We start from the raw sequence: 12,362 nt of genomic DNA, 5'->3' as shown, positions 1-12,362 counted from the left end.
CTTATACTCGAGTATATACAGTATATATAAGGACTATAAATAAAGTGTGTGTGTGTGTGTGTATGGGAAGTATTATTGAAATGGAAAGTATTATTCCCGTAGTACCTCTAATAATAGGGTATTACACTCAGTGGGTTAAACCGCTGAGCTGCTGAACTGAACTTGAGGTCGCAGGTTCGAATCCGGGGAGTGGGGTGAGCTTCCACTGTTAGCCCCAGCTTCTGCCAACCTAGCAGTTTGAAAACATGCAAATGTGAGTAGATCAATAGGAAGGTAATGGTGCTCCATGCAGTCATGCTGGCCACATGACCTTGGAGGTGTCTATGGACAACGCCGGCTCTTTGGCTTAGAAATGGTGATGAGCATCAATCCCCAGAGTCGGACACGACTGGACTTTACCTTTACCGACATTCCCAAACCTTTTGTCGATTCAGCAGCGTTCTCTGATTCCTGCCCAGCAGATTCTCAGTTACCACGACCACAAAGTGATCTATCCTGGCAAGCATTACATACAACAAAGAGGGAGTTTTGGAGCTCAGGAACAAGCACAGCATTTAAGCAACTTCAACATGGCGAAAGAGAGCTCCGTTGGACACCGTCTTGGTCTCGTGCCCGACTGCTGTTCTGGTTTGCAACAGCGAATCAACTTTGTCATCCCCGATCCCAGCCAGTATGACGCTTCCATCAACCTGCAAGATGTTCAGATTTCTGATTCCGCAACCTACGAATGTAAGGTGAAGAAAACCACGCTGGCAAGCCGTAAAGTGACCATCATGGTGCTTGGTGAGTTGGGACTTTTCTCAGAGAATAAGGACATTGGTATCTCAAAGTGTGGGGGAATATCCAAAAGTATTTTTGGTATATACTGTATATATTCGAGTATAAGCCTAGTTTTTCAGCCCCCTTTTTAGGCTGAAAAATATCACCTCGGCTTATACTCGAGCAGAGGCGGCCCTAGGTAATTGTCAACGGTAAGCAAACGGTATTTTGCCCCCCCCCCCAACCAATCATTGAAATATATATTCTGTTTGTCGTGGGAGTTCTGTGTGCCACAACCAACCAATCATTGATATATATTTTCTGTTTGTCGTGGGAGTTCTGTGTGCCATATTTGGTTCAATTCCACCATTGGTGGAGTTCAGAATGCTGTTTGATTGTAGGTGAACTATACATCCCAATAACTACACTTGCCGCACTTGCTCCCTTGCCTAGCCTGCTTTGGGTCCGGAGGCGTACCTGCACCAAAAGTCACCTCTTCTCCTGACTTTCTCCTCAGCCATTGGGACCGAGAGAGAGAGAGAGAGAGAGAGAGAGAGAGGTGGAGATGCCCACCTTTCCTGAAGGTAGGCACAAAAACAAAGGAGGGAGCGGAGGTGGGAGGTACCTCCAGCCGGAGGGGCTCTCTCTCTCTCTCTCTCTCTCTCTCCAAATGGCTGAAGAGAAAGTCAGGAGAAGAGGTGACTTTTGGTGCCCACGCTGGGGTCTTCAGACACGCCTCTGGACCTGAAGCGGGCCAGACGTGGCGGCTCCGCCCCTTGGCCCACCCACGGATTGGGGAGAGGAGAGGAGGCGGGTGGAGCGCCGGGGGATCGGGAAAGGGAGCCGGTCATGGGGAAGGGATTGAACGTGGAGAACGGTTGAGCTCGCGGACCCGGTGGCCAGGTGGAGCAGGAACAAGAGGGGCTAGGCGAGGCTCAAGGGCCCTTTGGGAAGAGGATCGCTCGGTAGCAAGGCAAGAAAGCCAAGGCTCCCCCAGACTGCTAGGGCTGTTGTGCACTGAGGGGGCGCTCCTCAAGTGGCGGTCAAGGGGCATTTACAGAGGCGCCTCTGCGCCCCTGGCAAAAAAAAAGTGTTCTGCGACCGCTTACTTTGAGTAATGGATGAGCCGCCCCTGTACTCGAGTCAAGGTTATTTATTATTTTACTCTGCTATTAGTATTTTTTAAAGTTATTTTTATTTAGAATATGTTGCTCCTCGAGACTGGAGCTGAAAGAAAGAGAAGGAGAATACTAGAATTCCCCTTAGGTACATAATAATAATAATAATAATAATAATAATAATAATAATCCTTTATTTATACCCCGCTACCATCTCCCGCAGGACTCAGTGCGGCTTACAAGAGGCCGAGCCCAAAATACATCAGAAACAAAAAACACAACAACAACAGTACAACAATAAATAACTCATAGCAAAGGAAAAAAATAATCATAGAATCATAAAATCAAAGAGTTGGAAGAGACCTCATGGGCCATCCAGTCCAACCCCCTGCCAAGAAGCAGGAATATTGCATTCAAATCACCCCTGACAGATGGCCATCCAGCCTCTGCTTAAAAGCTTCCAAAGAAGGAGCCTCCACCACACTCCGGGGCAGAGAGTTCCACTGCTGAACGGCTCTCACAGTCAGGAAGTTCTTCCTCATGTTCAGATGGAATCTCCTCTCTTGTAGTTTGAAGCCATTGTTCCATTGTGTCCTAGTCTCCAAGGAAGCAGAAAACAAGCTTGCTCCCTCCTCCCTGTGGCTTCCTCTCACATATTTATACATGGCTATCATATCTCCTCTCAGCCTTCTCTTCTTCAGGCTAAACATGCCCAGCTCCTTAAGCCGCTCCTCATAGGGCTTGTTCTCCAGACCTTTTATCATTTTAGTCGCTCTCCTCTGGACACATTCCAGCTTGTCAATATCTCTCTTGAATTGTGGTGCCCAGAACTGGACACAATATTCCAGGTGTGGTCTAACCAAAGCAGAATAGAGGGGTAGCATTACTTCCCTAGATCTAGACACTAGGCTCCTCTTGATGCAGGCCAAAATCCCATTGGCTTTTTTTGCCGCCACATCACATTGTTGGCTCATGTTTAACTTGTTGTCCACGAGGACTCCAAGAGGTTTTTTACACGTACTGCTCTCGAGCCAGGCATCACCCATTTTGTATCTTTGCATTTCGTTTTTCCTGCCAAAGTGGAGTATCTTGCATTTGTCCCTGTTGAACTTCATTTTGTTAGTTTTGGCCCATCTCTCTAATCTGTCAAGATCGTTTTGAATCCTGCTCCTGTCCTCTGGAGTATTGGCTATCCCTCCCAATTTGGTGTCGTCTGCAAACTTGATGATCCTGCCTTCTGGATTCTGGATCCTGTCCACAATCTCTCCATTCCCCAAGCCTCCCTCTCCTTTCTTTCAGAGAGACCATCTGTTCCCAAATGTTCAGTTGTGGGCAAAGTCTCTTTGGGACACGATGTCACCCTCTGCTGTTCCTCGGACGCCGGCAACTCCCCTCTTGCATACCAATGGGCCAGAGTGTCCGGTCACCTTCATGGGAACACCATATCTGCTTTTGCGACAAAAGGTAAGGATGCCGTCAGTGCCCAAAACAATTCATGTTGCATCTTGCCAAACTTGGTTCTCTCACCCAATAATGCTGTCTTGACTCTTCAGGTGTCAATCCTGGTGACATCGTCATTAAGAACCTCTCGCATGAACATGTTGGCCTCTACCAGTGCAGCGTAGCCAACAAGGTTGGATACAGCCAATGCGTGCTGGAGATCAGTCTAGCAGATGGTAAGAGAGCAGCACTGTTTTACATTGTTGAACCACTGAGCAGCTGAACTTGCTCACTGAAAGGTCGGTGGTTTGAATCCACAGGATGGGGTGAGCTTGAAGCTTTAGGGGGGTCAACTCCAAGGGGAGATGACCCTTAGTTCCCACCAAAGAGGGAACGCTACCTTGGCAAGCCTTCAGAGAAGCCTGATTCCAGCAATTTTATTTAATGTTAATAATTGAAATGAGACCCTTGCCAAAGCGAAGAAGGGGCATCGAGGTGTTTATTAGCGATTCAGCTGCAATCGGATGCATTGTAGGAATAATTCCACCACAAGCATGCAGGAGCACAGTGATGCAGGCATATTTATACAATTTTTGAAAACCCAGAGTTCAAACTTCCCGCCCCGGCTCCTCTGACATTCCCCGCTGTGATTGGGCAGCAGGGCGAGCAGCTGGGGAGGAGCCTCCCACCCCCTGGGCTCCTGGACCAATCAGGGAGCTTCAGGGGCGTGCTGGATCCAAGGGGGAGGGCTCCTGTTGCCCGCCGGCCAGCGAATCACAAGAGGGGAGGCGGGACGACAGAACACAAAGAGAGTTCATGAATGGGTCAATGGAAACTGGCCATGTGCTCAGCGAAACAAAGGAAAAATGTCTCCAGCCGATGCAGCTTATTGTCCTTTGAGTGGTGCAAATCACCATATATGAGGAAGTCTGGTTGTTTTCCAGGCTGGCAAACAGGGCGTTTGTGGAGATGAGACTGATACAATTGTGTTGTCGTGAAAGTGCAATTGAGTAAATCAAGGGGAGGGCAAAAGGGAACTCTTTGTCCTCCTGGTAGGAAAATGATATTTCTGCTAAAGGGCAAGCTGAAATGCCTGGGCTATCCTCCGAGGGGCAAAACAGCTGGCCGGATCTATTATCCATGCAAAGGGAAATGACTGATAAACATTCTGAATGATTTGCAGCTCAATAGCTCTTTTCTGGTGGGATTTCTTCATGGGTTTGAGGGGAAACAAAGGCCAGGAGGGGGGAAAGGGGTTCTGGCCATGAAAGGACCAGAAATATAATTTTTATACATGTAAAAAACCCAAAAGGATAGAATTTTATAAAGGTAATCCATGCAGGGGACAGAAAGGAGTTCATAGTAAATGGCAAATCCGTAAGAATCAAATGATAAATCCACAAAAGTATCATCCCTAGGTTCATAAGAGACTTTCAGGAAGGTTCCCAGGAGCCCTGCGCTCCTGCTGGCCCAATGCTGCCCTTGTCCTTAGAGAACTATAAGTCACTATCCCTTATTTGGGGGGGGGGGTGCTCGACATCAAGCTCCCACTGTTAGCCCCAGCTTCTGCCAACCTAACAGTTTGAAAACATGCAAATGTGAGTAGATCAGCGGGAAGGTAACGGTGCTCCATGCAGTCATGCTGGCTACATGACCTTGGAGGTGTCTATGGACAACGCCGGCTCTTCGGCTTAGAAATAGAGATGAGCAGCACCCCCCAGAGTCGGAAACGGCTAGACTTAATGTCAGGGGAAAACCTTTACTATTGATATCAGAATCTACTATAATCAACTAGCGTATATCCCCGGTTGTCCAAAGGATTGCTACCTGCCTTCTTTCTCCATTCTCCAGGCTGAGAAGGCCTACCTCACAATTTCTTCATGGCAAGACTTTAGCAACTCTCTTTGGATAGGCTCTCTAAGTGGCTCTTCCTTTCTTTCCTCCATTTCTGTCTTATATCCTTCCTTCCCTCATATACCTTTCATGAAGGCTTGATGAAAATACATAATTCACATATTGGAAAATATATATTTGATGTAACCATTAGGCTTGGGTAAATTTGGTTCTAAACTCGTTTTGTTTTTAGGGGGCCCTTGCATTTCGTTTTTTTAAATAATTCTGAAATTTTCCTTTTAAAATTTTTGAAATATACGAAATTTCGTATAATTACGAATCGATTCGTTAATGGCGGACGCGATTGCGCAATATGCTAAAAAAACCTCCAAATGGGACAGGGGGAACTTCTGAAGCTTCCCTCTCCCTCTGTTGTTGACTGTTGGTGTGATAAAACAAACAACAACTATAAAACTTGCACCAGACATGCCAAAATAATTACGAAATAATTACAAAATAATTACGAAATAATTACGAAATAAATTGAAAAAATTGTTTCGAATCTAATTTACTCCTCACACTATTCCTGCATGGCTCAATATTGGATCGTAAGCTAATTTAAATACGAATTAATAACGAATTACGAAATTAACGAACGAAACCACCCAAGCCTAGTAACCATATTAGAAAAAGGAGTTAGAAAATATATAAGAGAATTGTATGTATGTATGCATGGCCTTCACTTCACTTGACTTCTTACAAGCTGCAAAATTAGGGAGGCCAACATCTAGGAAAAGGAATGTCTAGAGGCCTGGCATATTTCAAGAGGCACCTGGTTGTTGTTGTTAATTCGTTCAGTCATCTCCGACTCTTCGTGACCTCATGGACCAGCCCACGCCAGAGCTCCCTGTCGGCCGTCACCACCCCCAGCTCCTTCAAGGTCAAGCCAGTCACTTCAAGGATGCCATCCATCCATCTTGCCCTTGGTCGGCCCCTCTTCCTTTTACCTTCCACTTTCCCCAGCATAATTGTCTTCTCTAGGCTTTGGTGTCTCCTCATGATGTGGCCAAAGGACTTCAACTTCGTCTCTAGTCTCCTTCCCTCCAGTGAGCAGCCGGGCTTTATTTCCTGGAGGATGGACTGGTTGGATCTTCTCGCAGTCCAAGGCACTCTCAGAACTTTCCTCTAACACCACAGCTCAAAAGCATCTCTCTTCCTTCGCTCAGCCTTCCCGAAGGTCCAGCTCTCACATCCGTAGGTGACTACAGGGAAGACCATGGCTTTGACTAGGCAATGGATCTTTGTTGCCAGTCTGATGTCTCTACTCTTGACTATTTTATCGAGATTGGACATTGCTCTCCTCCCAAGAAGGAAGCGTCTCCTGATTTCCTGGCCACAGTCTGCATCTGCAGTAATCTTTGCACCTAGAAATACAAAGTCTGTCACGGCCTCCACATTTTCTCCCTTTATTTTCCAGTTGTCAATCATTCTTGTTGCCATAATCTTGGGGTTTTTTTTGGGGGGGGGGGGGGGGTTGTTTTTGTTTTTGTTTTTTTTTTTTTGGTGTTTAGCTGCAACCCGCCTTTTGCGCTTTCTTCTCAGGCACCTTATCGTAAGCCTAATGAGGTGGCCATTAAGAGGTTTCAGGAACACCTTATTTATTTATTTATTTACTTTCTTTGTATACCGCTCTTCTCAGCCCTTAGGCGACTCAGAGCGGTTTACAACAGTTTAGATATACACAATACAAAATCATTAGGCATTTAAAAGCAATAGCATCACAATCTTATCTTAGGATGGATGGAGACTCTTGCTATCAGGTCCAGTAGACATTCTGAAGACGGTCCTCATTAATAGCAACTCTTCAGATAGGGATGCTAATGAAGATTGACAAGGTGTTGAGTTTGAAAATATGCTATTGAAGTCAATGTAAAAGTAGAATTTTGTGACGCACATTGTGATAGAATCATAGAATCATAGAATCAAAGAGTTGGAAGAGACCTCATGGGCCATCCAGTCCAACCCCCTGCCAAGAAGCAGGAATATTGCATTGAAATCACCCCTGACAGATGGCCATCCAGCCTCTGCTTAAAAGCTTCCAAAGAAGGAGACTCCACCACACTCTGGGGCAGAGAGTTCCACTGCTGAACGGCTCTCACAGTCAGGAAGTTCTTCCTAATGTTCAGATGGAATCTCCTCTCTTGTAGTTTGAAGCCATTGTTCCATTGCGTCCTAGTCTCCAGGGAAGCAGAAAACAAGCTTGCTCCCTCCTCCCTGTGGCTTCCTCTCACATATTTATACATGGCTATCATATCTCCTCTCAGCCTTCTCTTCTTCAGGCTAAACATGATGTCTGTATGATGCATGCATAATTATTTTAAAAGGTATATAAACCAAGGATTTCCTTTGTTCTGAACCCTTCTTTCCTGGCTTACCAAGAGGGTCCATATCCGGTTGGCGCCAACCGAGAATAAAGCCGTGTTTTTCAGTTCTCAGGATCTCTCTTTGTCTCTTTTCCTCAAACCTTCTCCCTGCCATTTCACCTTCTCTCTCACACTCTCTTTCTCTTCCTTTTTCTTTTCTCTCCTCCCATCATACTTTTCCTCCTTTCACATCCCTCCCTTTTTCTTTCTCTCCCTCCTTTCTCCCTTTCATTCCCTTCTTTTTCTCTTTCTTCATCCCTTTTTCTTCCCTTCTTCCACCTTCTTTACTTCCTTCCCTTCCAACCTTTTCCCCTTTCCCTTTTCCCTTTCTTCATCCCTCAAACCCCACTAGGAGTTTGAGTTAGTCAGGGGGGTTCTGTGGTCCAATTCCATCTTAATTAAAAATTCCGGTTTTTAATTGCATCGTGCCATTATCGTATTGTTTTGCTTTGTTATGAGTTATTTATTGTTGTATTGTTATTAGAATCATAGAATCAAAGAGTTGGAAGAGACCTCATGGGCCATCCAGTCCAACCCCATTCTGCCAAGAAGCAGGAATATTGCATTCAAATCACCCCTGACAGATGGCCATCCAGCCTCTGCTTAAAAGCTTCCAAAGAAGGAGCCTCCACCACACTCCGGGGCAGAGAGTTCCACTGCTGAACGGCTCTCACAGTCAGGAAGTTCTTCCTAATGTTCAGATGGAATCTCCTCTCTTGTAGTTTGAAGCCATTGTTCCGCGTCCTAGTCTCCAAGGAAGCAGAAAACAAGCTTGCTCCCTCCTCCCTGTGGCTTCCTCTCACATATTTATACATGGCTATCATATCCCCTCTCAGCCTTCTCTTCTTCAGGCTAAACATGCCCAGCTCCTTAAGCCGCTCCTCATAGGGCTTGTTCTCCAGACCCTTGATCATTTTAGTCGCCCTCCTCTGGACACATTCCAGCTTGTCAATATCTCTCTTGAATTGTGGTGCCCGGAATTGGACACAATATTCCAGATGTGGTCTAACCAAAGCAGAATAGAGGGGTAGCATTACTTCCTTAGATCTAGAAACTATGCTCCTATTGTTATGTCTTATGATGTATTTGGGCTCGGCCTCTTGTAAGCCGCACCGAGTCCTGCGGGAGATGGTAGCGGGGTATAAATAAAGGATTATTATTATTATTATTATTATTATTATTATCGTTAAGTGGACACCCCAGCCACACAAACATACATATTTTCACTTTTATTATATGTATACAGTATACAAATTTAATCAGTTATGCAAAATCACAAACATCACAACTTTTCCCCTCTTTCAGATTCCAACCAGATGATCATTGTTATCGGAGTCGTCCTTGGTTCTCTGCTGTTCTTGATCCTGCTTCTGTGTCTCACTATGTGGATTATTTACTGCGTCCGGAGGAGGAAATTCAAAGAAGAAGTCAACCAGATCAGGTGAATTAAGACAAAGACATGGGGACGCATTTAGTTTTAAGTCTGTGCTATGTACTATAATTACATCCCGTTACATCCCGTTTAGACTACTGCAACGCTCTCTACGTGGGGTTGCCTTTGAAGACTCCAGAACGTTGGACTAATTGGAAGCTCCAATTAGTCCAACGTTCGGCAGCCATGATACTAACAGGAGCGGAGCGCAGGGAGCATACAACTCCTCTGCTGCACCAGCTCCACTGGCTGCCGATCTGCTACCGGGCTCAATTCAAAGTGCTGCCGTTGGCCTTTAAAGCCCTAAACGGTTCTGGCCCAACCTACCTATCCGAACGTATCTCGGCCTATCAGCCCACCAGGACCCTAAGATCTTCTGGGGAGGCCCTGCTCTCTATCCCGCCTGCTTCACAGGTGCGGCTGGCGGGGACGAGAGACAGGGCCTTTTCTGTGGTGGCCCCTCGGCTATGGAACGCCCTTCCCATGGAGGTAAGATCAGCCCCCTCGCTGATGGTGTTCCGAAGAAGATTAAAAACCTGGATGTTCGAACAGGCATTTGGTTAATTCGGTGCAATGAATGTGATGATTGAAGGATTGGTAATATGGACGACGAACTGGATCACGATTTTAGTCAGGAGATGCATTGGATTGTTATTGATGTGCCAATATTGTGTATTATGCTTTTATGGTTTTAAATTGTATACTGTTGACTGTTGTATTTTGTTGTAAACTGCATTGAGTCGCCGGCTAGGCTGAGAAACAGCGGTATACAAGTATACCGTCCCCTCTCCAATGCCAGAGATACAGCTTAATGGTGTCACATTAGAAAATGTCGACCATTTCTGCTACCTTGGCAGCCACCTCTCCACCAAAGTCAACATCGACGCCGAAATACAACACCGCCTGAGCTCTGCAAGTGCAGCATTTTCCCGAATGAAGCAGAGTGTTTGAGGACCGGGACATCCCTAGGGATACCAAGGTGCTTGTCTATAAAGCCATTGTCCTCCCAACCCTGCTATATGCCTGTGAGACGTGGACTGTCTACAGACGTCACATGCAGCTCCTGGAACGATTCCATCAGCGCTGCCTCCGGAAAATCCTGCAAATCTCCTGGGAAGACAAGCGGACAAACGTCAGTGTGCTGGAAGAAGCAAAGACCACCAGCATTGAAGCGATGGTCCGGATGCCTGACCACCGTCTCCCAAAGCAGTTGCTCTACTCCGAACTCAAGAACGGAAAACGGAATGTTGGTGGGCAGGAAAAGAGATTTAAAGATGGGCTCAAAGCCAACCTTAAAATATCTGGCATAGACACTGAGAACTGGGAAGCCCTGGCCCTTGAGCGCTCCAGCTGGAGGTCAGCTGTGACCAGCAGTGCTGCAGAATTCGAGGAGGCACGAGTGGAGGGTGAAAGAGCGAAACGTGCCAGGAGGAAGGCGCGTCAAGCCAATGCCCTCACTGCGGAAGAAGATGCAGAGCAAGAATAGGGCTCCACAGCCACATACGGACCCACAAGGAAACCCATGATGGAAGACCATCTTACTCGTCCAACGAGGGATCGCCTAAGTAAGTAAGTAAGTAATACAAGTATAGTAAATAAATAAATAAAAATGCCACAAAATGAGGCAAATATTTATTATTTTCTCTTTTTAAGGGTTGACAGCGCTCCTCCGCGGGGAAGAGGTGGGAGGAAAAGCAACAAAAACGCACAACGAGGAAAGTATGAACCTCCAAAGGAGCAGGAAGCCGTTGAGATGCTCTGTCCAACAGACCAAGATCTGAATTCCAGAAATGCGGAGAGCGAGGTTCAGAACAAGGGCTCCACGTCTGTCATTACAAAGGCCAGAGTCCATTGTCCCCCAGCCATTCCTTCCTTGGCCTCGTCGCAATGTCGAGTTCCAGCTCCGTTTCAACTACCCGCTAGCCCTGTAGGAACGGAGACGTCTACATCTCAACGGGATACGGCTCAGGCAAAGCATGGACCTTCTGAACGATGTGGGGACATTCATACCATTGTGTCAGCCAGGAGTAGAAAAGATCTGGTACTCTAAGTCCCCTTAGTGCAATGTTTCTCTGCCTTCCTAATGCCGCGACCCCTTAATACAGTTCCTCATGTTGTGGTGACGCCCAACCACAAAATTATTTTCATTGCTACTCCATAACTATAATTTTGCTACTGTTTTGAATCATCCTGTAAATATGGAGCCCCCGGCAGCACTGTGCCGGCAGGACTGAAGACCAACAGGTCGCAGGTTCGAATCCGGGGAGAGCTCGGATGAGCTCCCTCTGTCAGCTCCAGCTCCCCATGCATGGACATGAGAGAAGCCTCCCAAAAGGATGGTAAAACACCAAAACATCCAGGCCTCCCCTGGGCAACGTCCTTGCAGACGGGCAATTCTCTCACACCAGAAGCGACTTGCAGTTTCTCAAGTTACTCCTGACATGACCAAAAAAATTTGTAAATATCTGACATGCAGGATATATTTTCATTCACTGGACCAAACTTGGCCCAAATACTGGTAGGGTAGGGTGCGGGTGATTTTGTCATTTGGGAGTTGTAGTTGCTGGAATTTATAGTTCACCTACAATCAAAGAGAACTCTGAACTCCACCAATGATGGAATTGAACCCAACTTGGCACACAGAACTCCCATGACCAATGGAAAATACTGGAAGGGTTTGGTGGGCATAGACCTTGAATTTGGGAGTTGTAGTTCACCTACCTCCAGAGAGGACTCAAACAATGATGGATCTGGACCAAACTTGGCATGAATACTCAGCATGCCCCAATGTGAGTTTGGGGGAAATAGAGCTTTACATTTGGGAGTTGTAGTTACTGGGGTTTATAGTTAACCCACAATCAAAGAGCATTCTGAACCAAGGATAGAATTGGCCAAACTTCCCACACAGAACCTCCCATGCTTTGAAGAGACTTGCTAATGTGAGCCTCCCTCCAGCCTCTATGCTCTCCCTTGCCCATGCATGCGCACCATGTTGCCATGCGCCAAGCATGCCTGCTCTCCCCTCCCCGCTTAGAGTTTCGGAAACAGCCCTCCCCTTGGCTAAGAGGCCGGCCAATCACAGCGAAGGATGGCTTTTGGTGGAAGGATTCACCTGTCTGTTTCCAAAAAGGAAGTGAAGGACAGGCAGAAAGATCTTCAGCCTTCTTTGCCAAAAGGGTTCTGAAGGCCGTCAGAAATATATGTTTTCTGGTGGCCTTTTGTGATGCCCCCAGGGGTCCTGACCTTCAAGTTGAGAAACACTAACATAGTGTTATTCAAAGTTCATTTGGTATGATGAATCATAGAATCATAGAATCAAAGAGTTGGAAGAGACCTCATGGGCCATCCAGCCCAACC

General features: G+C 46.5%; 1 protein-coding gene across 1 annotated transcript; it reads left to right on the top strand.

The window, feature by feature from the left end:
• Positions 1-466: 466 nt before the first annotated feature.
• LOC132764615 (V-set and immunoglobulin domain-containing protein 8-like) lies at positions 467-11,515 on the top strand. The gene is made up of 5 exons (XM_060758641.2): positions 467-783; positions 3,177-3,341; positions 3,431-3,553; positions 8,879-9,014; positions 10,659-11,515. Exons 1-5 carry the CDS (start codon positions 570-572, stop codon positions 11,053-11,055), a joined length of 1,035 nt encoding a protein of 344 aa, XP_060614624.2. The 5' UTR covers positions 467-569; the 3' UTR covers positions 11,056-11,515.
• The last annotated feature ends 847 nt before the right edge of the window (positions 11,516-12,362 follow it).

The sequence above is a fragment of the Anolis sagrei genome, chromosome 12 (assembly GCF_037176765.1).
Source record: "Anolis sagrei isolate rAnoSag1 chromosome 12, rAnoSag1.mat, whole genome shotgun sequence".
In the NCBI taxonomy this organism is placed as follows: domain Eukaryota; kingdom Metazoa; phylum Chordata; class Lepidosauria; order Squamata; family Dactyloidae; genus Anolis; species Anolis sagrei.
The sequence above is the reverse complement of the archived record's forward strand: the minus strand, read 5'-3'. Positions and strand labels throughout refer to the sequence as shown.